Raw genomic sequence first — 27,024 nt, 5'->3', positions numbered from 1 at the left:
AACAACTACACACACCAGAATATCCTTTCTTGCTTTTGCTTTATTTTTCTCTACTTACCACCATCTAACATACTGTACATTTTGTTTACTGTCTATCTCTCCATACTACAAGATAAGCTCCATAAAGACAGTTTTGTTAACTGCTATATCCCCAGTGCATAGAAAATAGCTTGGTATAGAGTAGGCACTCAATGATTTATTGATGAAATAAAATGAGGAAAAAATAGTAAGAAAGGAGATAGAAAAATTGTCCTTTGTATTTCCTTTTTCAAAAAAAATGTATGTATTTAAGTATATAGGTATGTATTTTTAATTCAACAAACTAGCAGTAATGACATGTGATTGGGCATCCAGAAAATAAAGAGAATTATAAAACAGATACCTTTTAAGGTTCCTAGAATCTCCAGTATCTATGAGTCTGTAAGATATTTAGAATTTAAAATTTTCTTCTTTTTTGTTTTTTTGCTAAATTACAAAGTGATTAAATTCTGACTATATGTTTTTCTAGACTCCCAAACCACCTGATCTTTTTTTTCCTATTTTGTCAGCTCCTCGTTCCTAGGTATATTTCTAGAAACCTGGCTTCATTTTAAGAATTTTCAGCAGCAAGGTTTAAGGAGAAAGCTGCGAGTGAAATAGGTAAGAAAATCTTTTTAATGGTCATTTTTAAATGGCCATATAAAATTTCTGCACCATTCATACCATGTACTCAAGCATCCTTTCACAGGCACTTGATTTCACAGGCACTTGATTCTTTGTCTTCAAGTAAAGGGAGTTTTTTAATAGTATCTCAAAGTTCAGAAAACATCCTTACAAATGCTTCTAATGGCTGCCAGAATTCTTCTGCACAGCACCTAGTTCATTACCATGACTACACTCTTGGCTATGCTCCCTACAGTCAAATTTCTGAAAATATCTGGTATGAAACAACAATGCACTATATGATGAAACAGTAGGTGAAGATGTCACCTAAATCATGTAGCATCATAACAAGTGCGTCCAAAAGTTCAAAACCTCTTAGCCAGATTCATTTGGCACAGCAAGCTAGTTTCTGCTAATACTAAAATAACATACAAACCTGCACATCTACCATTTTGTTTCAGTCCAACAAAGCAGATGATTTTCAAAGTATTTCTCTAGATGCTCTAATCCTAAATTCTACATGGCAGAAAAATATCTTTCTTTTATGAACTTTCCCCAATATCTAATTTACATGACACAACAGACGATGCTAATACAGTCTAACAACTAAGAAAGTGGTTTTAGAGTCACCTGAATTTGAATCCCAGTTCTCTGGCTATCTAACTGTATCATTATGGGCAAGTTTCAAGTTCACAAATTCCTGAAGTTTGAAAGGGGGTTATTGTGAGGATTAAATGAGATAATACATGGGATTCACTCGGCATACTGCAGGACACTAGGTAAACATTCACGAAACACTAGCTATTATCATTGCAACATCTTAAAAAATCTTAACTCTAGAATAACCTTTATATTCTCTATGTCCCATGTCTCATACAGTCTTAAATCTTCCCTCATCTTTATATAAATGAAAGCTCCTTCCTTTTTATCTTTGTTGCCTAGACTTACATTCAGGTCCTGGTCATTTTTAACCTGGATTATTATAACTTCATTCTTACTGAACTATTTTTCTTCAGCACTTTTCTTACTCCTTTTGTTAACCTAATTCAGTAATTTCTAAGTCACCTTAAGGATCTCCGACTCATATCCATAATCTTACTTTCTGCTTCAAAATTATTTACCTATAGCAAGTATTTTTCAAGTACCACTACCTGGCATTGGGCTAGGTAATGGAGACACAACCATAAACAAAACAGGCAGTCTGATAGAAACTTTACTTGGAGGAATGTAAAGAATATTTCTTCCTTCAGGTTCTATGTTTCAAATCATCTTATATGAGTGAAGTTTCTTTAGAACTCCTGTATGATAGCAGATAATATCAACATTTCAGTAAAGTATCATAGTTAAGAGAGTGAATTTTGCAGTCAAAACTATCTGAAGTATTCCCCTTACTACCTGTGTGATCTTCGGGCCAGTTTCCCCACCTCTCTATATGCCTCACTGGTAAAATGGGCATAAAATAATACCAACTCATTTGGCTATTATGTAAACTAATGAGATAATACATATAATCTGCTTAGAACAGTTTTTCCCACCAAGTAATAGCAATTTATTAGGCTTACCATTACTGTTCCCCTCTCCAACCCTCTTCAAACTGGTACCCTATGGTCATTGTACCCTCCTCCTCTAACTGTACAACTCCTAAGTTCTCTCATTCATTCTCTCCTTCAATCTTTTCCAAATTGATCAGAAGAGCTGCAAACAACCCCTAATCCCACTCTATCTGGACTAAGAACTCCCGTAAGAACTTTCAGTTATGGCCAGCCTGACTATACACTTTACTGCTTCATGTTTATGTATCACCCTCACCAAAAAAAAAAAAAGGAAAAGGAGTATTCCTTGATTTGTATATCATATAAACACAACTATTTATTCAGATATCAAGTATTAAGTAGAACTTTTTCCAAGTTTGTTTTAGCTGTGTTTTTTATTACAAATTGTAAGTTCCTGGAAAACAGATGTTCCATACTATACAGCACCTACACAGGACCAACACAAACATTTATTCAGGCCCTACAGTGGAAAGAGGTGGCTAAATATAAAATGGGATCACTACTGAAATCAACTAAAACTGGGCTTATGGAACTATAATTTTTTTTATTAGCTAGAAACAGGAAAGCTATTTAGTTTCTGATAATCATTAGATATTAAATTTTATAAACTACACATTTTTGGAGTAGTTTACAACATTGAAATTGATAAATACAGTTTCTGACGCAATTCGTAGCATTCACTTATTTACAAACGAATAAACACAATTTGAAATTTCACTTACTCAAATTCTGTAGCATAATATTTAAGAAAGCCCAGTAAGAGGTCCCCAAGATTTGATTCATTCTTTGAGAGGTAAGGAGGAACATTACATGGAGCTTGATGTACAAGGTGCAGCTGTATAGCAGGACTAAAAGATTCCTATCAAAAAGAAAAAGGGAAAAATGTGAGGCCATTTAAAAACACACCAAAAAACTTTATAAATCCTAACATAAGGCTGTCTGAAGAAGAGAGAATTTTCTTTATGTTGGCAATTTGGGAATCTGAAGATTTTCTTCCAGTAAAGGTTTTACCAATGTTTGGAGTAGGCCAGAAAGGACCTGAAAAACTAAGGTATTCTAACCCTGACTGAGGTATATCACTCAGTTAACCAAATGAATTCCTATGGTAGCAAAAGATTTTCTAATTCATAAATAAAACCTTACTGTACATACCAAGATTCCATCCAATAATATTTAGATTTCTTTATAAATGTATATCCTTCTTAATTATTTCTATAAAGAGCAGTTGTACTTTCTGAAATGTATCAAGGACAAGATGAGAGCTTTCTCCAACTGTCACTTAAAATTTCTCTCAAAGGTCATATAAGTAATTTTAATACATAAATAGTACTTACGCTGATTTTAAGATTTTTTGAAATTTTATTTCATTTTGTATTTTGTATCTTAGAGGGAACAGAAATAATGATGTTCAACATGAATTGAACTTGCAAAGACAAAGAAGGCAGGGAAAAGAAGAAAGATAGGAAACATATCAGCAAGCAATATTCAGCAATTTACTTTTAGCACAATATGCATAAAGGAGGATATCATCTGCTTGCAATCCAGGCCCAAACAAGATACTTATTAGAAAGAATATTAATGAGTACTTATTCTTTTTGCCTATGGTATGCCATTCATTTTCATATCTGATCTTTCCTCTATTAGTAGCAAGTTATGGCTCTAAAATAAACTAAATGAACTATAGAAATTCTCAAATAATACATATCCATTACATTAGAACATACTCTTTCTCAGGTAATTTTCACAGTGCCCTCAAGAAAGGTTTTCTATATTCCCCTTTGCCATCAGAAAAGAAACAAATTTAAAAAACAAACAAAAAACCCAATTGGTTAAGACAGCAAAATGGCAACTACACTTAAGGTTCTCAACTACCCAACAGATCAACTTTGTGTTTAAAGATCATAATTCAATTAGTAGTATCTGAATAACTCCAATATTTAAAAAAAATAGAGGGTCCCCAAATAACTAAGTGGTAACACCGAGAAATAGGGTAGTGCATCTAATTAATGATAGTCCTCAAAAAATATCAGTAAAAACAAAGAGCAAGAAAATAAAATAATATATTCTCTCCCTGCCCCATTACCTATAATTCTATCAATAATTTTTAACTACCAAGAAGTGATTACCTTTCTGTCAGAAGAAAAATTCTACTCCAACCACAACTCACAAAGTTGGCATTCCTAAATGTGGGGCTTCCCTTACACTTCTAACAGATTTAGTATTACATTATATGACTCAAGTAGAAATCTTATTTGTCTCTAGGACTAGGGGGACTAGGAGAGAAGCACTAATTTGTAATAAAGAGTAAAAGCAGAAGGAACAGCAGGTTTCTTACTTGTCTTGCTCTTACTTGTTAAGTGTAAAATTGGACTTAGGATAACATTATTTAAAACTGTAGGGCTTCCCTGGTGGTGCAGTGGTTGAGAGTCCGCCTGCCGAGGCAGGGGACATGGGTTCGTGCCCCGGTCCGGGAAGATCCCACATGCTGTGGAGCAGCTGGGCCCGTGAGCCATGGCCGCTGAGCCTGCGCATCCAGAGCCTGTGCTCCGCAACGGGAGAGGCCACAACAGTGAGAGGCCCATGTACCGCAAAAAACAAAACAAACCAAAAAAAAACTGTAAAACTGGCTCCAGCTCTGTCATCGCCTGTGCTCCTTGAGGAGTGACGATACCACGGAACCGGAGCCATGACTGAGGCTGATGTAAATCTGAAGGCCTACCCTCTTGCAGATGCCCACCTCACCAAGAAACTACTGGACCTCGTTCAGCAGTCATGTAACTACAAGCAGCTTCACAAAGGAGCCAATGAGGCCACCAAAACCCTCAAGAAAGGCATCTCTGAGTTCATCGTGATGGCTGCCGACGCCGAGCCCCTGGAGATCATCCTGCACCTTCCACTGCTGTGTGAGGACAAGAATGTACCCTATGTGTTTGTGCGCTCCAAGCAGGCCCTGGGGTGAGCCTGTGGGGTCTCCAGGCCTCTCATCGCCTGTTCTGTCACCATCAAAGAAGGCTCACAACTGAAGCAGCAGATCCAATCCATCCAGCAGTCCACTGAAAGGTTCTTAGTCTAAACAGGTGGCCTCTGCCACACTCCCTGCTGACTCCTACCCCAGGGGTTATGTATCATTTGTCTGTTAGCATATAGTATTTTGAGCTACCTTCTATTGTTATAAAATATGATAGTGCTCAAAAAAACTATATAATTTAACTAATATTCTCTAGGGAATTAAACAAAAAGGTATAAGTTCAAATGACAGGGAAAAGAAAAGTGGGTCACTGTTTAATAGTTTCTGCTCTGAAAGCTTCTTCGATTCCTAGCACCCAGCACAATGAGCATTCAACTTATGAAATGATGCTGAGACAGAGCAGCCATTTTCTTACCTAAGTTTAAAACTGTTTGAACCCCCTTTAAAATTTTTATTTTGTTCAGTAATTTAAAGAAACATATCAGTAATTGTGAGATTAAAACCATAGAGTTGTGAGACCTACTATATTAAAATGCTGAATGACCCTGAACCAACAGTTTGGCCAGTGTTCTCTTAGCTTCACTGTTCTTTTTCAAGGTCATATATAAAAAGGGCCATGTCATACGTATTGAGGGAGAACTGAAGGAGAAATCCAAGCAAACAAACAAACAAAAAATAGGATCCAACTAAAAGAAGCTACAAGTAAATAGGAATTCTATTTAACCTTAAGTAATCCCCATTCTTGGTAATCATTCATATTACAGAAAGATTTTCTGCTTTAAGAAAAATTTCATTGAAGAATTTTTTAAAAGGAGCTCCCCAACTGCATTTATGTATTGAAGAACAATATATGTTACTTCAGATAGGATGAGGGCACGTAAGCAGCAATCCAAAAGCCAAAGAAATAAAAGCAGCCTTTAAAATTCCAATCTAAATCCAGAGAAAAACAATTTAACCAATACAATATAACATCTATTTCTTAAAGCATTTTTTTCTTTGGATTATTGATATTTACTGGTTTAATTTTTTTTAACTTAGGGAAGACATCTCTATTATTTTTTAAGGTTATATCTTATTTGGGGCTTCTGATATCCAGATATATAATGACTAAATCCTGAAAACATTTTCCAAATGATATTTAAATGCTGAAGACACATATCTTCCATTTCTCTTCACAATGCCAAGTTGAGAAAAATTTAAATAAGTAATCTCTTGAAAAACATTTGAAAAGTCTCACTGTTTTTGCCCATATAATTGCCTAGCAAGAACACCTTTTGCCAGACTCCATGATCTTTTGAGGCTGTGTCATCATATCTTACTTAACCTTCAACGTTTGAAAATTTGGATAATTAAACACTTTCTGGACTAAATTAGACTGGCTGAACTTTTACTTGGTAACTGTTCTTTAAAATGATGTATAGCTTAAATGAAAGATGACTATTTTCCATTTCTAGGCAAAGAAATTTAAGTTGCACAATTTTCTAACAATATGAATTTTTAAAGCCTAGAAACGTTGAGGAAGATCTCAAAGAAAAGGATAAGTGATATGGAGCATTTAAGTGGAGTTCTACCTATATAGAAAGAACTAAATGATACATTGAAGTTCTACCAAGACTTCTTAATTTTATGCAGATCACCACTAATCTAGTGATGTACATTAAAGGCTGATCATTAAATTGCCTTTAAACTACATCTGATATGAATGAGATCTTTAAAGTTTTGAAAGGAATGTAAGTATTTAACACAAAGTAGAAGTACTATTATGAAGTGGTTAAGAGCATGAGCTCTGGAGTCAGACCTAGGTTTGCAGCCTTGTTCTTCTACAGCTATGTGAACTTAACCAACTTATCTAGCTTTCCAAAGGTTAAGCTCTTTCATCCATAATGTAAGGAAAGTAACAGTATTCATAGGGTTGTTATACAAATTAAATGATACAATGTATGGAAAGCATAGTAGCAATATTATCTATTTATTAATTTTTCAGTATATGCAAGGCATCATGATTATTTTAACTATACATTTACAACATAGTATGTGGTTACCTCCTGCAACTTTCAATGCATTATTGTGGAATTACCTTTGGCTTCTGAGAATAGGAAGATACCACTAGGGAAGGAAACAAATATAAGTTGTCTTGATAAATCTACCTAGCATAAATCTAGGTGAATCTCATAATATGCTTGCATTAAAATAAAGATCCCTTCATATGCCTAATCTGAGTTTATATATTTAAACCTTCTCAACTTCATTTCTTTAACTCAACAGTAAATACTCTGTCCTCAATCATTTATGTTGCTGTTTCAGTCAATAGTTAAGTAGTAATGATCGATAATGCTATATATCATGATATAGTTTTCAAAGATAAAGATGTTTATAATCTTTCATCCTTTCCTTTCATAATTTAATAACACAACTGAATTGAAACACCATACCAATTTTTTAATTGAAAGTTTGTTACTGTAAAGTTTTAAATCATTCTCAAACTTATTTATCAAGCTGAAATTTTGTCATATCAGCTTTTCTTAAAGGTATATAAATATATCTGTATAGGAACAATTAGATATATACAAATAAAATGTAGTAAGCAATTCAAATTAGATGAAATGGTATCTTAGTGACTACTACTATCATTTTGCCTTTCCATAGGCAGCATAGTCTAATGGAAAAAATACCAGTTGCTGCATCCATAAGTTGTGACTAAACAGCCTGGATCAATCATTAATCTTTCTAACACTCAACTGTGAAACAAAGGGAGTACTTTAGAAGTTTATTTGCTTAGGATTGAAGATACTGTATATAAAATTTATATGTGCTGATATAAAATAGATACTAAATAAATGATAGCTACTGTTAGTAATAAGAAACAAGCTAATTTCCTTGTTCCATCAGATGGACCACTGAAAAAAGTGCTCCACTGATCAGTTTACAGGTTTCATACAAAACAAAAAAACCTGCTAAGAGGGGGTATTAAGTCCTTATCCATGTAAGTATCAATCTTATAGTAAAGATAATGTGGTTTAAATATTTATGACAATGTAAGCACACATGAAAGCAAATTAAGACATTCTTAAGTCTAGTAGGGCTTGCTATTAGTACTTTTTAAAGCCTTGGGACTAGGCAGGTATTAAATCTATTTCCTGGTTACAGGTGTAGAAATAAGATTATTAGCAAAACAGGGTGGAGAATATAGGCTTAGAGGTAGTACATGTGAACAAAAATCAGGACCCTGTCATGGGAGAATGCTAGGTGATTAGAAAAATGAAACACAGAAGTAAAAATGAGGTTCTTCAAACTAGAATATACTAGTAAGAATATGAGTATCTTATAAAAGTAATACCTCTGTCTCCCAGCATAGTGCTATTAAACTGAAATTTCATCAGTATTTTACAATAGTAAAGAGAGTTCCAAGTAGTACATGGTTTTAAGTGAGATCTCTGTAGAAGCATCTTTTCAATACGCAATAATAGATTCTTTAAAGGGTAAGTTTAACTTAGATCCTTTGTATGTTGAAAAATATATGCAGCTCTTTCTACACTGAAACCTAGGTCTTAAAGAAAAATAAAGTTGAGACAATGCAATGAAATAGTAAACACCCAGTCATTATCTTTGACCATTCAGTATGAGCTAAAGAATAAAAACTATAGAGGGAGGAAAACATTCAAGAATAGGCCCAAAAGTTCATGTTATTTTCATTTCTATACTTTCTGATGCTTTATCATAATGCTTAAAAAAGCATAAATACTTATACCTAGCTATACTGTAAACTCATTATAATAGTTCTTCACAGCAGAAATTTGTTTTTAAAAGGAGGAAGATAAGATAGCCAGATTCCAAAAAGTTCTTGTGTTAAACAGTCTCTTCTAGTAGATGACACCACAAACTGGGAGACCCCCACTACAGCAAGACTCTATTTACAGTGAACCCTTTATTATCCAGTACCTCACATGTGTGTATTACAAGAATAACTGATGTTCAAAAATGAGAACATTAGTTCTCAATCATCAAAGATTAAATTACATTTAATTTAGGTTCCATGTCAATATATTTATTATATTTTGTCTGATACATATAAAATAAATAAGTTCTTTGAAAACTGATCACTCAAGATGGATGTTATGTTTTCCTTTGTAATATGACTATTTAGTAAGTTTAGAAAACATCTCTTCTTATAAGTTTATGAACTAACAGGTAAAAAATTATGTGGTTTCAGAAGGTTGGTCAAACATTCTAAACAAGCTGCCTAAATATTATTTCCAAAAAAAACCAGGAACAAGAATGACTATGGAAGAAAACAGAAATGGTAAGACTATAAACAAAGAAACAGCAAATTCTGGAAAAAAGAACACAAAATCTAGAAAAGAAACAGAAATACTCATATAGATTATGAATATGTACATTACCTAGGTTTCTCTAAACTCAAACTGAGTACATACTAAAGTTTTTCTAGTAGGCACACTACATTTCTTGAGTGTTTCCAATTAACTTCACCAGGGTTCTTAATAGTGTACACACAAGGATAGTGTACTAATGTTACCACTTAGAATATTACTTGGTAAGATCAAATGAAAGATAAAAAGATTACCCAATTGTTCATCATCTTAATTTTTTCCCCTGATTTCAAATTATACATGTTAGGCTATAAAACTTCTGAGTTACTAACTAAAGATATGTTCTAAACATGAAAAAAAGTAGCAAGAAAAAACTGGTAGCATGAAAAAAACTGGTATGGGTCCAAATGGGCCTTCACCAACTAAGTAAATTTAATTCCCATTAGTGATAATCATGAGCATCACACAAAAAGTTCCACCATTAATACGAATGACAAGATTGTCTGCCAATAACCAAATAAAATAGCAGAGTCTTCTGAAAAATTATATGAAACGTTTTTGCACTCTAGTGGCCAATGCCTCAGTCTATGTAGAAAATGTTATCATATATTTAGAAGGTAATTAATACTACTTTTATATTCACGTTAATACTGCACGTAATAGTTCCACATATACTTGTCATAACATGTATTGTAATAATTTATAAGCAACACTTACTGGGTAAATTTTTTGGATGGATGGAAGGATGGGTTCAGGTAGGGCTATAAAAAGAAAAAGTTTAAAACTTCCGTGATTCACATAATTCATTTTACAAAGCAATAATTTGTCAGCTACACCCCAGGTATGAGACTATATGGGTTTAAGCTAAAATTCAACAGCTTTCATATACTTTGTGAAATTAATTCTGATCCCTAAAAATTTAAATTCAAAATATTATCTAAGTTGACAATTTAAGGTCTATTAATCAATTACATATATTTCTATGTAAACCAATGTTCCTTACATGATTTTAGAATAATAGGTCATCAATAAATGGACACACATCATTTGGTCCAACATCAGACACACACACACAAAATAAGCAAGACAACTGTTGTGCTACAGATATTAAAAAGACATTGTTGGGCCTCCCTGGTGGCGCAGTGGTTGAGAGTCCGCCTGCCGATGCAGGGGATACGGGTTCGTGCCCCGGTCTGGGAGGATCCCATATGCCGCGGAGCGGCTGGGCCCGTGAGCCATGGCCGCTGAGCCTGCGCGTCCGGAGCCTGTGCTCCGCAACGGGAGAGGCCACAACAGTGAGAGGCCCGCCTACCACACACCAAAAAAAAAAAAAAAAAAAAAGACATTGTTAAGAAGGATGCAGCTATCAAAACAAAAAATTTTTAAGTATAATCCAATGGCACTACATCATAAGAATAACAGCTCTATCATAATTGTCCCTTTATTATTTAATTTCTTCTAACAATAATACCAAAATTGAGATAGTTTTGGGAAATTGATCTATTGGGAAAAAAAACTGAAAAGATCTTCAACTTCATTAATATATTTTTAAAAAGAAAACCTCAGCAAAGGTTAGAAATCTAAATCAGGAGATTTGTACCAATCTGCTATGTAATAAATAAAATTTCATACAAAAGAATCATTATCGTCATATGTCACCGTATTTTTTAACTGCCATTCTGCACCCTTCAACAGCTTTACCCAAATCCAACCTCATTAAATGTGCTAACTGTAATCTCACATCACTATAATGTAGATGGAATAACATGAAAGGCAAAGTGTTTAATATTCACAATATAAGAAGTAACTGTAAAATATAGTGTCTTGAATATGGTAAGATACAAATAATACATTTTCAAGATTTCTTTAAGATTAAAGACCAAATATAGTACCGCATGATAAACTATGTACTTAAGAATTAGAAATACATTACATATACAGTTGATGCTTGAACAATACAGGGGTTAAGGGCACCAACCCCTGTGCAGTCCAAAATCTGCATATAACTTTATAGTTGGCCCTCCATATCTGAGGTTTCAAATCTACAGATTCAATCAGCTGCAGATCATGTAGTAAGTACTGCAATACATATATACTGAAAAACATATGTATATAAGTAGACCCGCACAGTTCAAACCTGTGTTGTTCAAGAGTCAACTGTAATTAAATAAATTCAGTTATAAAGAATCATTACTTCACTTTTAATTTGCTATTTAGCCAAAAAATTTTTAAATGACTCCTGGAATACATTAATGAACACATAATCAACCATTATGACCAATTTACATGGTTTCCAACTATGATTATAAATGTATAAATTTCTACCACATAGTACAAAGTAGGATGCTTTATTTAAATATCTCTTCATCATGCTTTATTCCCAAGTTGAAAACTGGAAACTGTAATAAAATAAAATTCCATGATAGTATGGAACGTTCACAGTGTATGATTAAGAATATTAGGGGAAAAAACTCACTTGTTACTTACCAGAATCACTCTCAGGAAGTAAGGATACATATTTATTTTTTCCCAAAGACATTCAAATGCTAAAATTCTAGAAGACCCTACAAATAAACTCAAGTCCCAGTCACTTAATTCTAAAAGCCTCTATATTTGTATAACATTTTTAATGGCTTTTTAATAATTTTCATTATAGTATAGAAGTCAAATTGGAAACTTTTATTAGAAATTAGTTTAATTTTTAAATCTAAAAACCTGAGTTCTATTCCCATGGAACACTGCTAGTAAAATAAAATTATAACTTAAAAAAGGATGAAGAAAAGACTGTAGAAAATTAGAAAAAAAATATTATCTCATTCTAGTTATCTAGTTATCTCATAACTAGAATGCTAGGAGAGAAAAATAAACACAAACCACTGGTATAGGGTCTTTCAGTAGATAAAGAGCCTTTAGAACTAAGCAATTTGGAAGCTTCTGGGGGCAAGGTTATCATTCAAAAAATCCCCTGCCTTACAACCTTAAAGATTTAAAAACACTCGTCATTAGAGAAGCAGTTAAGCATACCCTGTCAATTATTTATCAATGCTATCCTGATAGCAACCTCAAAACATTTAGTAGTTTTTCAAATGTTTACTTTATTCCAAACCAATATACACTCTGAAAGAATCTCTCTGTTACAACATCTATTTTGATTTCAAAATTTTGGACTTCAATCTTTTAATTTTCTCTCTCAAAAGCAAAATAAGACAAAAGTTTATTATTGCAGGATATGATCAATAGATAATGCCTTGAATATACTTAATCTATAAGACTTTACTTTGCCTGTAGTTTGGATGAGAGCTTTCTGGTCAGGCCTTCACAAATTTACACACATAAAAGTTACATACTAATTCATCAAAAGTTAGACTAAAAAAAAAAAAGCAGACCTTCAACAACACTAAACAACCACTAATTTTGAAAACGCAAGAACAATTTTAAAATGCCTAAGAGATCTTTCTATACCTGGTAATACGGTAAACATTCCATGAATATTCATTCATATTGTTGTTTCTAACCAATTGACACTTTTGCCTTTATTATTAACTCATAATCTTAGATTGCTATTAAACTCTCTTCTTGATAGGTTTTTCCCTTCATGCTTTCATCAGTCACTTTTTCAAGCATATGTAGTTTGTAACTGACTGTTGAAATTCATTCTAGGAAATGCTTTAATCTTTTCAACCTTTCTACATAGAAAGGACCTGTTTCCCTTCTCTGTTCATGGCAGAAAAGATATTAAAGCATTTAAAGTTAAACAAAACTTAAAGGTCATCTAATCCAACCATTAGTGTTACAGATGAATATTAAAGCCAGAGAGGTAGAATAACTTGGCCAAAATCACAAAAACTAGTTCACTGTGGCAGAGCTGGAACTGCTCAATACACTTTGCAGACTCTTGTATGACAAGAAAAGCAATTATTAATACTTATTTCAATCTCTGTAATTTCTTCTGTGGAGGAGTAGGTTAAATCTGCCAAAGTACAGAACTACACAGTAGGTCTGGTTAGCTGATGTCTTTTAACAAACACCTAGAAATGGTTGATGAGAGTGCCATTAATTACTAACCATCTTAGTAAACAGGACCACTTTATCAAGAATAAAATGTTTAACAAAATCTAAACCAAATTTTAACATGATGTCATTACACTGGTAATGTAACATTAGTATTTTACCAATGTAAAATACTAACATTTGAATTTTTAACTTGCTTACAAAACCACCAAGGGGCATCTGTGATTAAAGTACATTTTTTTCTAAAAAAGCAATCAAATTAAAATTTCTAATGTAACCCAAAAGAATGGAGGGATAGGGCACATATTATGAATGTTCATGCATGTTATATGCTTTAGTCAAATCTAATGTTTAAATCTCAACTAAAACTAAAAAATGAATAGACACTAGGTGGTAGTACATGAATGTTAGTCTTATTCTTCTTCATATATTTTATAAGTATTTTACAAGAAATATTTCTAATCTATTCAATTTTTAATAAAAGTGAACTGCAATCCACAAGATTGGACAGAGTTCACTAAAAAAGCATCGAAAGTAATGTATGTTTCAGATTGAACTATAAAATTGGACAAAAATGATCAGTGATATATAAATAAGTATCTAAAGCAGCCAACATCATGTTTCAAATCCTTCTGGAAGGGCAAATCAATCATCAAATTAGTATATATCCAAGACTGTTCAGCAACAAAAATACATGTATTATAATTAGCCTGAAATTCTTTAACAACAAAGAGGAAGATTATCTAACCTTTCTGATGATTACTGATTCACAAAATTTTGGTCCATTTAAACTATTTTAAGTCTCTCTCATTACCTCAAAAAAATTCACCTGATTCCATTGTTCAAATAAAAATATACTCTCTTATGTAATATATTATAAAATATCTACAAATACAGTAATATATAAAGAAAATGAATCCTACTGTCCATAAGTAATAACACCTGATAGGTTTTTGGCACATACCTTTTCAGTATTTGTATACATATGAATATATACACACTCAAGTATAGCTACTGTCTTTTAAATAAAATTGGTATTATGTTGTATATGACATCGTATCATAAATATTTTCTTGTATCAATAAATATCTTTAAAACATGATTTTTAGTATCTGTATAAATTCCATATTAGGATGTATCATAATTAATTTGACCATTCCTCCCACTCTGAAAAACTTAGATTATTTCTAATCTTTCATTATTTCAACAAACACCATGAAAAACAGCCTTATATAAATTCATATGTACATCGCTGATTATTTACCTTAGGATAAATTCCTAGAAATGGAATCATTGAGTCAAAGAGTATAAACATAAATATTACAACAACTGTTTTCTAAACTGTGCAATATTAACCCACAACTTCCTGGTAAATGGTCTTACATTAATATCAAGTCTTTCACCCAATCTCCATGCCAGTTCACAGGAAATAAAAGCTTCTTTAAACCAACAAGAAAATCATTTAATTCCTGTCTCAAGTGAAAAATAAAAAACACGATGAATGGTGCTTGAGCAAGATAATGGGTCCACAATACAGTGGTGAAAGTTCTTTGAATACAAGAGCGAATACAGGAAACTGTCAAAAAATAAAAACACAGTGAAACTTCTTTATAATGTTTTCCAGGGATAACATTACTAAAACATTTGTTCAAAGCAACAAAATAGGAAATGTGGTTGTATGTGCCTTAGAAAAAACTTTTTAAAACAACGATATTTGAATATAAGGTCAACAGGGAAGACACCATAATGAAGTTTAACTGCATTTCCATTTTAAAAATTGGGAAAAACTCCACAATACTTACTTTGTAAATAGTGCAAAACCATCAATACAAGACTATAGCTGCTTAAAGTACCACGACTGGCATCATTTATCTCATGGTGACTCGCCCACTTCTTAATCACCAGTACTAACGGACGAACTCGATTTTCAACTGAAAGTAAAATTAAAACTTAAAAATGGTAAGAAGATTTTACAGTTTCTTTGAAAGTTTACATTATTTCCGAACTCCATGCCAATAGAAAGAGCAATGCCTCCAGTTATTAAACACTGTTCACCATAAATGTGTCTTACTTCTAAAACGTACTTGTTACTGTTAAAAAATGACCAATTATTAAAATTCATTTTACTGACCTATAACTCTGGTAGTATGTGATTTTAGTGTAGCAACATATTATGTATATAAGAAAATGAGACACACTGTACATAAACACAAAGAGGTATCAGTATTTACTACACACATCTTTATGAAGGAATAAAGAATGAAGGATAAATACAGAAGGTATTAATTGTTTGGAAATAAACACAAAACTTACGGTATGCATACGTTCTGAGTAGGAATGTGTTTCTTATTCCAACAATATTGTTTACATTCAAGTCGAACTCCACACAACTATTTTAAAAAATGAAAAAAACTTCAGCTTAAATACAAAATAAACTAACTCCCTAGTAACTAAATTCATATCCATCCATCCATCCAATGATACAAAACAGCATGGGCCCAAAGACCTTAAAATGAGACACTACAGAAATAAGAATGAAAACATATTTTTAGTATGATCAGGGGTCTAATTAAATATATAAAATAAGATTAATGTTGAAAGATCCATAATGTACCAGTAAGGCTCCAATTATTCTTAACAAAAAAAAAAACAAAACTTTTAATTTTGTAATCTTTTCCAGATAAACAAAATTATATGGCCAAACACATTTCTGGGCAAGTTATCCCACTAAGTTATATATTCTCAATCGATTTTGAACGACAGCATCATCTGCTTTAAAATAGGAATGAAAAGCCAAATAAAGTACAGGTGAAAAAATAAAAGCTCTGTCTACACTTTATATTCCCCCCAAAAGGATTGCTAAATTATTGTATCATGACAAATTTGGCTACTGACATCTAGGAAGAACTGTAACAGCCAAACACACAACAGAAGGGACACTTCTTTGAAATCAAAGATACCATGCAATTCACAATTTAGAAAATACAGCAATAATGATGGGATACATAAAGAATGGCTAAACTCAAAATAACAAGGACTAACTAATGTATAAGTAACAGGACCATATACTATCAGGTCCAACTTCTGAACAATGAGTCTTTCTGTGAAAGTGCCTAAAATAAAAACTTTCGAAGTCCTTTCTATAGCTTTTTTTTTTTTTTTTTTTTTTTTTGCTGTACGCGGGCCTCTCACTGTTGTGGTCTCTCCCGTTGCGGAGCCGTGCAGGCTCAGCGGCCATGGTTCACGGGCCCAGCCACTCCGTGGCATGTGGGATCTTCCCGGACCGGGGCACGAACCCATGTCCCCTGCGTCGGCAGGCGGACTCTCAATCACTGCGCCACCAGGGAAGGCCCTTTCTATAGCTTTTAACTGTAAAATATGAAATTTACCTTTTCAGATTTTCTAGTTATGGGAAAAGAAATCCTATAGTCTTTCAATTATCCATGCATGTTAATAAAAATGGATAGTGAAATTAACACTTCAGATATATCTGGCTTTGGGAAGCTTATGGTAACAGTAAAGTTACATTCTTTGTGTTTGTACAAATCTAACACTGAAACCAGTTTGCACTCCCTGTATATAACTCAATAAAGAGGAAAAAACACTTAGATGGAAACTAGTGGGCAAATAAAAACTTCCAAAAATATGAATTCAGAGCTTTAAAAATATCCACAGTACTTGCTTCAAATTCTACTTCTGGAAATACTGAAGTAACCCTTAATATGCAAAGAATTTTATGCACAAAATGCTTATTTAAACAGGGAGTGGTTAAGTTAAAGTCAATAAATTCACACAATGAAATACTGTAAAGCAATTGAAAATGAAGCCAGAAGATATTCAATGATACAAGCAAGTATTCATGATATACTGTTAAGTAACAAAGTATGATTTCAATTTTAATTTTAAAAGCTTTTATGCACTCATACACATAGAAAAGGGTCTGAAAGGCTTATACCAAAACATTAACACCAGTTATCTTTGGATGTTAGAAGTGCAGTTGTTTTTTTCCTTAATGGTGTGTATAGAGAAGAATTATAAAATGGTGCTTATATAGAATACTTAACAATGAAAAAATCTTGCATAATAATCTTAAATAGAAAAAGAATTGTTTATATAACTACATTTTTAAAAACAATTATAATTAGCTAATAGTTTTACTTACATTTACTTTATGTTTTCTCTCTCTATATCTTCGTGCTTTAAAAAAAACTTCACCGTTAAAAAAAAGAAAACTCCACCATTACTTGATAGAAATTCAGTAAATATTTATAGATTAGATGGATGTTTGGATGAATGAGGGGGAAAGTTTGAGCCAGCACTTATCTAAAGCTTTGTTTAAAATATATATATTCAGTCAATTCTGATTATTCACAGTAGTTATGTTCTATATAGTCACTGCAAACACTGAATTAGTGAACAGTGAACCATTGCTCCTAGGGGAAACAAAGGATTAGGTTTCTAGGAGCCTCCAGTCACATTTTCACCAGTGGATCAATATGTCTCCAGTCACATTTCATTGGGTTGGCCAAAAAGTTTGTTCGGGCTTTTCTATCACATCGTATGGAAAAACCTGGACAAATTTTTTGGCAACACTGTATTTTATTTTTTTGTGGCCGCACTGTGTGGCATGTGGGATCTCACTTCCCTGACCAGGGATCAAACCTGTGCCCCCTGCAGTGGAAGCGCACAGTCTTAACCACTGGACTGCCAGGGAAGTCCCTCCAGTCACATTTTCCTCAACTGATCAATATGTAACTTTGTTTTATGTATGTTTCAACTTAAAGACACCTCATTTAATATACTGTTCATTCAATAACAATGAAGTCATTGTAAAGAACACTGTACTCTACTCGTGCGTGAATGAAGCACATCTAACACATATATTTCCTCCGTAAGGCACATCACAGCTTTGTGCAAAAGGACCCTAGACAGTACCTCAGCACTATGTTCGGGACTCACTTTAAGCAGCAAAATCAAGCACGAAAGCACAAAAATGTGAAAAACAGCACTAACTAGACTGTGAAAAGGACATTTGTTTATAGTATGAGAGCTGCAACAAGAAAACAGAGTGTCTGTCACATTGTTGAACTCAGTTGGGAACACCTTCATCAGGTGACTCAAAATTTTCCCCACTCTGTGCATGTCTATGAATAATCATAAAAGTGTTGCAAATGTTAATTTGGGGGGTTACAAAATAAATTTTATCAAGTATGCAAATTCATAAATATGGAATTCATGAATAATGATCAACTGTGTATATACTTATATAATTTCAGTATTACTTTTATAAACTGGGCTAGAAAACGTGATTTATCACAATCCTATATATTTTTTAGAAAATAAATCTTTTTTAACCAATAAAACAAACACCTATTTACATTTTATAAAATGTAAATAGATATATAAGATTCTAATTCCAATGCCTATAAGAAATTCAGAACTCAAACTAGTAGAATATGTAGATAGATATATTAGTAACAACCCCCTTTGATATAAATATACATCAAATTTCATCAATTAAGATATGTTCTCAAGAGCACATTACATTTCCAAAAGGCAAGAGGATCATTTAAAACTCCAAAATATAAATACGTATATATTCTTTCAATTGGATAGTCCCGAATACTCAAAACATCAACCAGAATAACTAAGTACTGTTAAGTATGAACAACTGCTCAGACTATTTTAAAAAATCATTTCAAAAACCAAATCATTTCTAAATGAAGATAAGCTATTACGTGATAGCATACACTTCTTAATTATCTACCTCAGGAGAACACCTAAAAATTATCTAAAGCAACTTAAAAAAAAGAACTCAATAATTACTGACCTGACTTTATCCCTGAACTTCACAATTGGCACTTTTGCTCGAATCAGCTGAGGTCTCTCAATGTAACCAGCTGAAGGATAAAAGATAATATGGATATCTGTAAATGCTTCTCAAATTCATAGTGTTCCAATGCACATTTTTTAAAGTAACATTTTACTTAGCTAAAACAATTTGAGAAAATATTGTCTTTGAGACAGAAAGCAAAGACAAAAGGACATTATCAAATTCTTCTAAGTTTGAAACTTCCAATACCATGTAGAGGACTTTATATATTAATACGTTATTTTCAGAAATGTGGTCTAATATTTAATAACACCTATAAAGAATTTCGTCAGAGCATTATAAGAGAAGTATCTAGGCCAGCAGCAGGGGGATAGCTAAATTCTGGTACAGCACATGGCAAGATATTATGGCAGCCATAGAAATCACATTTACAAAGAATCTTAAATGTGGAAATGTTGGCAACATGATACAGGGGGCAGTGATACATTCAAGTAAGTATGATCTATAAAAGGAAAAACACATATATACGTATTTTTTTATTCCACCAAACTTAAAAAAATGTTTTTTGTGAGTTGAAATACATGTTCATTGTACAAAATTAGCAAAACACAGAAATGTATATAAAAAAGAAACTGCGAACTTTTCCCAAATGAGCAATTTCCTAATGTTTTAACTAAAGAAAAACATAGTAACGTATTTTAAAAGTAAAAATTTTCTGTTATAATGCTTCTAACACAAAAATCATAAAATACATCAAGCTTGAAATAGAATTATGTACAGGAATTCAGTGAGGTTTAATGAAAAATAAGATTAAGAGTTAAAAGTTTTGAGTTCCCAGTACAGGTTCAGACACCAACAAACTATACTCCTCGGGCAAGTTACTAAGCCCACTGATCACCAGTTTCCTTAATTATTAAAAACACTAATTAAAAAGAAAACTTTCATTTAAATTATATGATCTCTTAGGTCCCTTTCACTTTTAATATTTTATGATTTTAATAATAGTTATTGAAAATTCATTTATGGTACAAATTACTCCTTTTATTTTACAGATGTGAAATTCAAGTCCACTGAAATAAATCTCTTGATTTGTTTCTTTCCTACAACTGATATGTTATTCAGGGGCAATAACTCGTTAAGTGACTTTGTATTTTCCAGCTCAAAGCCTGACACATAAGGAATATTTGTTAAATAAACAGACAAACTATCTTTCCAACATCACGGTTAGTGTGACTTCAAATGCCCACAATATTCTGTATAAGTGTAAATAAATTATTTGAGATGGCTTAACATGCGGATTAAAATCTGCTTCGTCAGCTTATTCAAAGAACAAAATCTTACAATAAAATAGCCTAAGTCGATAATTTTGCCTTCTGTTGGAGTAATATATCTGGGCTTCATGTTCAGTGATCATGTTTTTAAAACAAGTAAAGATATATGTCATTGCAAAACAGATGAAATTCTCTCTTTCTCACATGAATACCTATAAGACTTCACCTGTATACTTCTTTTGGCTTGTCAGATACTCTGCATTACAGCTATTTACATTCATGCTTTAGCTTCCCGAATGGTCTACAACCTTTTGAGAAAGAACCGAAGCTTACATATCTTTGAATTCCCCACTACCTTCAGTGGGACAGCTTACAAGTAAACTCAATAAAGATTTGTTGAATTATACATTTCTGTGTTGAATGTTTTACTCTTCTTTTTAATCAAAAGTTAAAAGGAATTTATTTGGGAAAAAGGATCTACATTATACCTAACCTAACCAGAAAATAAACAATCCTTACCAGAAAATAAATATAGTGAGAGACATTTTAAATAAATGGTTGTCAAATGACATATGAACGTGAAGCATGTCAGACTTACAAAGTCTAGTACAGAAGTGTTTATGGACTAAGGTGAGGATATGCCGTGCTTCAGTCTTCTGATTTACCTGAAAAAAACACTGAAAAGTTAAAAATAAAGTGTTTTTTCATTATCTTTCTAAACTTAGTGTTTTATTTTCTTAATGTATCTCAACAAAAAGAAAAAATAAAGTATACTTTTCATTGGAGTTGTTTTTCAATATACAGTAAATTACATCACTTAAAAGTCAACATTTATGCTATCTTTTACATCAATATTTCTAAATCAATTTCTGATTTTAAACTTAAAAGCACAATTTTAAAAGAAATACTGAAACAGCCATATGTCATTTTTTCACTTTAGTATATAAATGTAAAAAAACAATCTTCTCCAAGAAAAATAAACAGAATTTCAACTTCCTGTAACATGTTTTATTTCCTTACCTAGATGTGAGTTGCTTAAAAATAAGATTCAAATCTATGGTGTTTCAGTATGAGTTGTAACAACATGATTCAGACATGTGAATAAGACTAGAGGATTAGTGTGATGTACCTAAGTATAACCTAATTGCATGGGAGAAAGTTTTAATTAAAATTCTAGTATTCTCCACTATGTTTATTATTTCTGAGGGTTTTTTTTCTTTTGTTTTTCACTTTTTCTTTATATGATTTCAAAGTCTAGAAAAATACCAAGAGTTTCTTTCCTGGAATAAATCTCTTTCTGATTTGCAGTAACTAGAGGTCAATTTTGTTAGTGGACTAACAGGAATAGTAAAAATATATATTACCATTCAACAGAGGCTTTTGTATTTTTTAAGACGTGGAATATAAGGCATATTAAAATTACACTGAAATTAACTTAATCTTTGGTAATTCAGAAGAGACTTCAGGGCTTCCCTGGTGGCGCAGTGGTTAAGAATCTGCCTGCCAATGCAGGGGACACGGGTTCGAGCCCTGGTCCGGGAAGATCCCACATGCCACAGAGCAACTAAGCCCGTGCACCACAACTACTGAGCCTGCGCTCTAGAGCCTGCGAGCCACAACTACTGAGCCCATGTGCCACAACTACTGAAGCCCGCGTGCCTACAGCCCATGCTCCACAACAAGAGAAGCCACCACAATGAGAAGTCCACGCAACGCAACGAAGAGTAGCCGCTGTTCGCGGCAACAAAGACCCAATGCAGCCAAAAATAAATAAATAAATTTATTTTTTAAAAAAAGAAGAGATTTCATTCAGCATATTAAAGAGGCTGCTCAGGTCAGCTTAATGAACAACAATTATTGTGGAATTAAGGATACACAAGAGTATCAGTTAACAGGGAATTCAAATAAACATAATACTAAATAGCAAAATTTGGTTGCTAAAGAAGAAGAAACAAAGTCAAAATATCAGAGACAGTTACGTTAAATCACAGTAGTCTTACTTTTAATTTCAGTAAAATCTCTCTTTTTGAATTCCCAAAATAAAATACTCCAAATCCCATAGTACTTTCAAGGGGAAAACAATAAAGATTAAAAATAGAATCACTGAGAATAGAAATGGAAGGAAATATATCAAGATAAAGACAAGCTCCTCCTCTTTGCTGCATCCTGGTCACATACCCAACCTAGTAACATTTCAAAATGGAGGCAGAGCTCTTTAAAAACACACAGTGCAACCACCTCACTTTAACAGTTTAGAAATAAATTAATGCTAGAATTTCTGTTACATTTATTGTGTACATGCCTGAAAAAAAAAAAAGAAGCAGCATTTCCTGGCTTTCTTGAATTCTTATAAACAGAGAATTCAAAGAAGCAATTAAACAAAACAGGTTTTTTTCCTCAATGACTCTTACATGAAATTTCTTAAATGACTTAACATGAGAAACACACTTGGAATAAATGTTTCATTACTTACTGGTTCCTCTTTAACAACTAGACATAAATCACCATCACTGCTCCGAGTACCAAATCCATTTAAAGAGGACCCAACTAAAAAAAGTCTGCTTTCTAGAGAAACAGAAGAGAATTATATGGCATTATTTAAAATTTAAAATTGGGATGCATGTACTTAAAGGGCATGCAAAACAAGGAAACATACGTGGAAACATCAGCTGAATTTCTCTCTGCAGCTCTGTTCGACAGAGTTCTTTCTTCTTTAAATCACTTACTTGCTGCTGACATGCTTCAAATAACTCCAGTATCTGCTGACTCAACTTGGATGCACCACAAAAAAAGTAAAAATTTTGTTCAGAAATGTAACAGTTACTACCGTATTGAGAAATATAAAATTACTGACAGTATTTTTAAAATATATATTATCTCCTTAACACTTTCCAATACAAAACTACCTTTATTCAAGTAACAATAATTACTTAGTAACTGAAATAGTTACCAACTTTTACACAGTAAAGTATCACTGACAAGTCACAGAGAATTCATAATGAGTGTAATTCACGGGTCACCAAACTACAACCTTCAGTTACTGCCTGTTTTTGTATGGGACATGAGCTAAGAATGGTTTTTACATTTTTAAAGGGTTATAAAAACAAACAAAAATATGCAACAGAAACCATATGTGAGGGGCAAAGTCTAAAATATTTACTATCTGGCCTTTTAAAGAAGAAGTTTATCCAACCCCTGGTATTCATATCACAAATACCAAATACAACAGACTTTAGAAGAAAAGTCCCTGGTTGTCTATGCTCATGCAAACCACCCTCTTCCCCATTCTTACAACACCGCCCTGAACCCTGCCTTCTTGTGGCCATCTATGGACAGATCTCCCTGTTTATCTACCTATCTGGTTCACACTTTCCCCTCCAACCGATCTCTTGCCATCATCACACCCTTACCTAAAATGGGCTAAGTATCATAACATACTCCCGGCATTTCTGAACTTCTTTTACTCCAATATTTTTTATCAGTGTTACACTCCCAGAGCCATAACATGGTCTTTACAGTAAAACAGAACTTCTTCACCTCTGAAAGTTTAAATTCCAATATACTATCTTGGCTTCAATCTCCTGTCCAATTTTCACTTTCTTACCCCCCTCATACTTTATGTAGAACCACACAGACCTGGATTCTCTTGAATCCTTCCTTTTCTCCCAACCCAGCAGCTCCTGACATAGCATGATTTCCTTCTCTACGCGTCTATACCCCACAATGCATCCCTTGAACCACTTTTTTATCATGCCTTAACAACATTATACCCTTGTCATGCTCTAACAAAATCCTAATTTTAGGTTCACTACAAACAACTACCTTCTCTGCTCTTATATCTGAGTTGCTAACTTAAAAAAAACACACACAATTGGTATCTTTCAAATTTATAGTTTAAGAACAAACCTAAGATTGACCCTTAGCATCTCTCAGCAATTACTTCCATGTCTCTGGTTAGATATTGCTTCCTTTTTTCACCATCAGCATTCCAAAATGTTTACACCTTTCCTCAAGTTCCCTATACTTATCTCACTTTCTTTAGCAGATAACTTCACATTAAAGTTTACTAAGAAAATTGAGGATACCAAATGTGACATTCCTCAGCTTCCTAACTACAAACTTGCAAACTACTATCTGTATGAAATCTCATCTCCTTACCTCTCCTGTCAAACTGTCCTCTTCCTCGGTTCAAAGTTAATCCCTCTATCAATACTTCTGTATCCATCCCTTCTGGTAGCCTCTAGGGCACAAATATTCCATCAGTTTTTTGGTCTGTCTTTTGCATTTTCAACCTCTCCCTCTCTAGGCCATTCCCCAAGTCCATGACCAGGCACAAGTCTCACCCATCATTTAAAACAGTTTCTTTTATCATGTTTAGAATCCTCATTTTAAGAAGGCAGAAGCAGTCTGGGCAACTTGGCAGTGAAAGAGACATAATTATTTAATATCCCTGAGTAACTATCACCCCCGCCAAAAAGAAAAAGCAACTAGAAAAATAAAACAAACAGATCAAACCAAACCAGAACAAAATAAAAATGGCCAACGAATACAGCACAATTGACTATAAATTACTCATGAACCCTAGAATACTGGCAGTTAGGACCCAACACCAATAGCAACAAGACCCACATGGTATCAGAACATAACAGAAAGACGACGAAAGGGATCTGGGACAGCCCCAAAGCCAGAACATCCAGAAATCAAACTGCCTAGAGGTACTACTTCCCACCCCCTTCCTTAAATTGGCAGGTCCAACTTGATGTGGAATAGCAACGAAAACTGGGAGGGAGCTTCACAGGCTACAACTCACAAGTAAATGCAAGAGGATCACACAAAGATCAGAAATCTCAAAACTAAGTGAAACTCCCTTCTAAAACACAGCAACACACCAAGGAGAAATTGCCAGTAAGAGAAATCTAAACTAACGAGTACAGAGCCATTAGGTGTAAAGGAAAGAAAGTCTAAAACTAGAATGATTCTGACTTCCAGAGGACATCTGACAATGTCTGGAAACAGTTTTGGTTATCATATTTGGGGAATGGGTACGACAGGGTGGTCACTGGCAACCAGCAGTGAGAGGCCAGGATGCCACTAAACATCCTACAATGCACAGGACAATTCCCCACAGCAAAGATTATCTAACCAAAAACGTTAATATTGTAGAAAGTGAAAAACCCAATCTAGATAAAAGCAGGGAAGGAGAAGAGAAAAGGTCTCAGAAAGTATATTTTTGAATACTACATAGCAACAGAAGAGGATCCCTACAGCCACAAACCTAGCAAAGCTAGTTTATCCAACTCTCCTCATCTAAAAGTAGTATAGGAAAAGTCACTTCACTTAAACACAAATAACAGAAAAGAACTGGAATCTCAAAAAGAGAGGTGAGAATGGGAGGACAGAAAAAAAATATTTGAAAAAATAATGTCTAAAAAGGATTCTAGTCAATTCACATACAAAGTTTTTATAAGAAAAATAAGAAGGGGCTTCCCTGGTGGCGCAGTGGTTGGAAGTCTGCCTGCCGATGCAGGGGACGCGGGTTCGTGCCCCGGTCTGGGAGGATCCCGCGTGCCGTGAAGCGGCTGGGCCCGTGAGCCATGGCCGCTGGGCCTGCGCATCCGGAGCCTGTGCTCCGCAACGGGAGAGGCCACAGCGGTGAGAGGCCCGCGTACCGCAAAAAAAAAGAAAAAAAGAAAAACGAGAAGAGTAACATTCCTACAGATAACGAAGCATACCAGAAAGATATGCCCACAAAACTAATGAACATTTTAATATAATATGTAGAACCAAGGCTTTTTCTCTCGTTTTAATTTCCTAAAAAGATAACTGACTATAAAGTATACATACCAGCAAAAAATAATTGGGAATTTACATTTTTTTCATTATCAAAAGCAGTTAAAAATATGAAATACTTGGAAATATATTAAACAAAAGATATACAAAACCTGTACACTGAAAATTATAAATATTGATGAGAGAAATTAAACACCTAAATAAATGGAGAGATAGAAGACAAAAGTTGAAGGATTTACCATACCTAACTTCTAGGCTTAACCATACAGCTACAGTAATCAAAACAGTATAGCCCTAGGAAAATGACAGACAAAAAAAATAACAAAACAGAATACTGAAACATTTATGAATGAAATGATGATACCTGGAATCTGCTTCAAACTAATAAGAAGGGAAGGAGGTATAGACAAAATAAGATTGGTCAAATGTCAGTAATTGTTAAAGCTTGGTGTTATGAGGATTTATAATACTATATTCTATTTCTGTATATATTTGATACTTTCCATAATAAAAAGCTTTATTTTTAAAAAGTTTTTAAAAGGCATCCATCTTTACAAAAAGACTTGAAAAAGGCTTCCAGTTAAAGTGGTTAATATAAAATTTTAAATGGCGCTTGAATAATTAAGTT

The 27,024-nt window shown here is 33.4% G+C and overlaps 2 protein-coding genes across 5 annotated transcripts in view; one reads left to right on the top strand and one right to left on the bottom strand.

Annotated features, from left to right (window-relative positions):
- TENT2 (terminal nucleotidyltransferase 2) overlaps positions 1-27,024 on the bottom strand; it is a 59,532-nt gene that overhangs the window by 11,151 nt on the left and 21,357 nt on the right. For 3 of the 4 annotated variants that reach the window (XM_081232035.1, XM_081232036.1, XM_081232037.1), the window contains 8 exons: positions 23,263-23,377; positions 23,080-23,171; positions 21,205-21,283; positions 19,333-19,402; positions 15,816-15,892; positions 15,305-15,433; positions 10,209-10,252; positions 2,918-3,054 (listed from right to left, as the gene is read on the bottom strand). In XM_081232035.1, the coding sequence (XP_081088161.1) occupies positions 2,918-3,054; positions 10,209-10,252; positions 15,305-15,433; positions 15,816-15,892; positions 19,333-19,402; positions 21,205-21,283; positions 23,080-23,171; positions 23,263-23,377 (743 nt within the window). The remainder of the gene's footprint in view (positions 1-2,917; positions 3,055-10,208; positions 10,253-15,304; positions 15,434-15,815; positions 15,893-19,332; positions 19,403-21,204; positions 21,284-23,079; positions 23,172-23,262; positions 23,378-27,024) is intronic. The other variant, XM_081232038.1, reaches the window with a different exon arrangement.
- Positions 3,061-6,074, top strand: LOC308616058 (NHP2-like protein 1). The gene has a single exon (XM_081232046.1). It carries the CDS (start codon positions 4,882-4,884, stop codon positions 5,152-5,154), a length of 273 nt encoding a protein of 90 aa, XP_081088172.1. The 5' UTR covers positions 3,061-4,881; the 3' UTR covers positions 5,155-6,074.

This window comes from Mesoplodon bidens, assembly GCF_964165515.1.
Source record: "Mesoplodon bidens genome assembly, chromosome: 4".
In the NCBI taxonomy this organism is placed as follows: Eukaryota; Metazoa; Chordata; class Mammalia; order Artiodactyla; family Ziphiidae; genus Mesoplodon; species Mesoplodon bidens.
The sequence above is the reverse complement of the archived record's forward strand: the minus strand, read 5'-3'. Positions and strand labels throughout refer to the sequence as shown.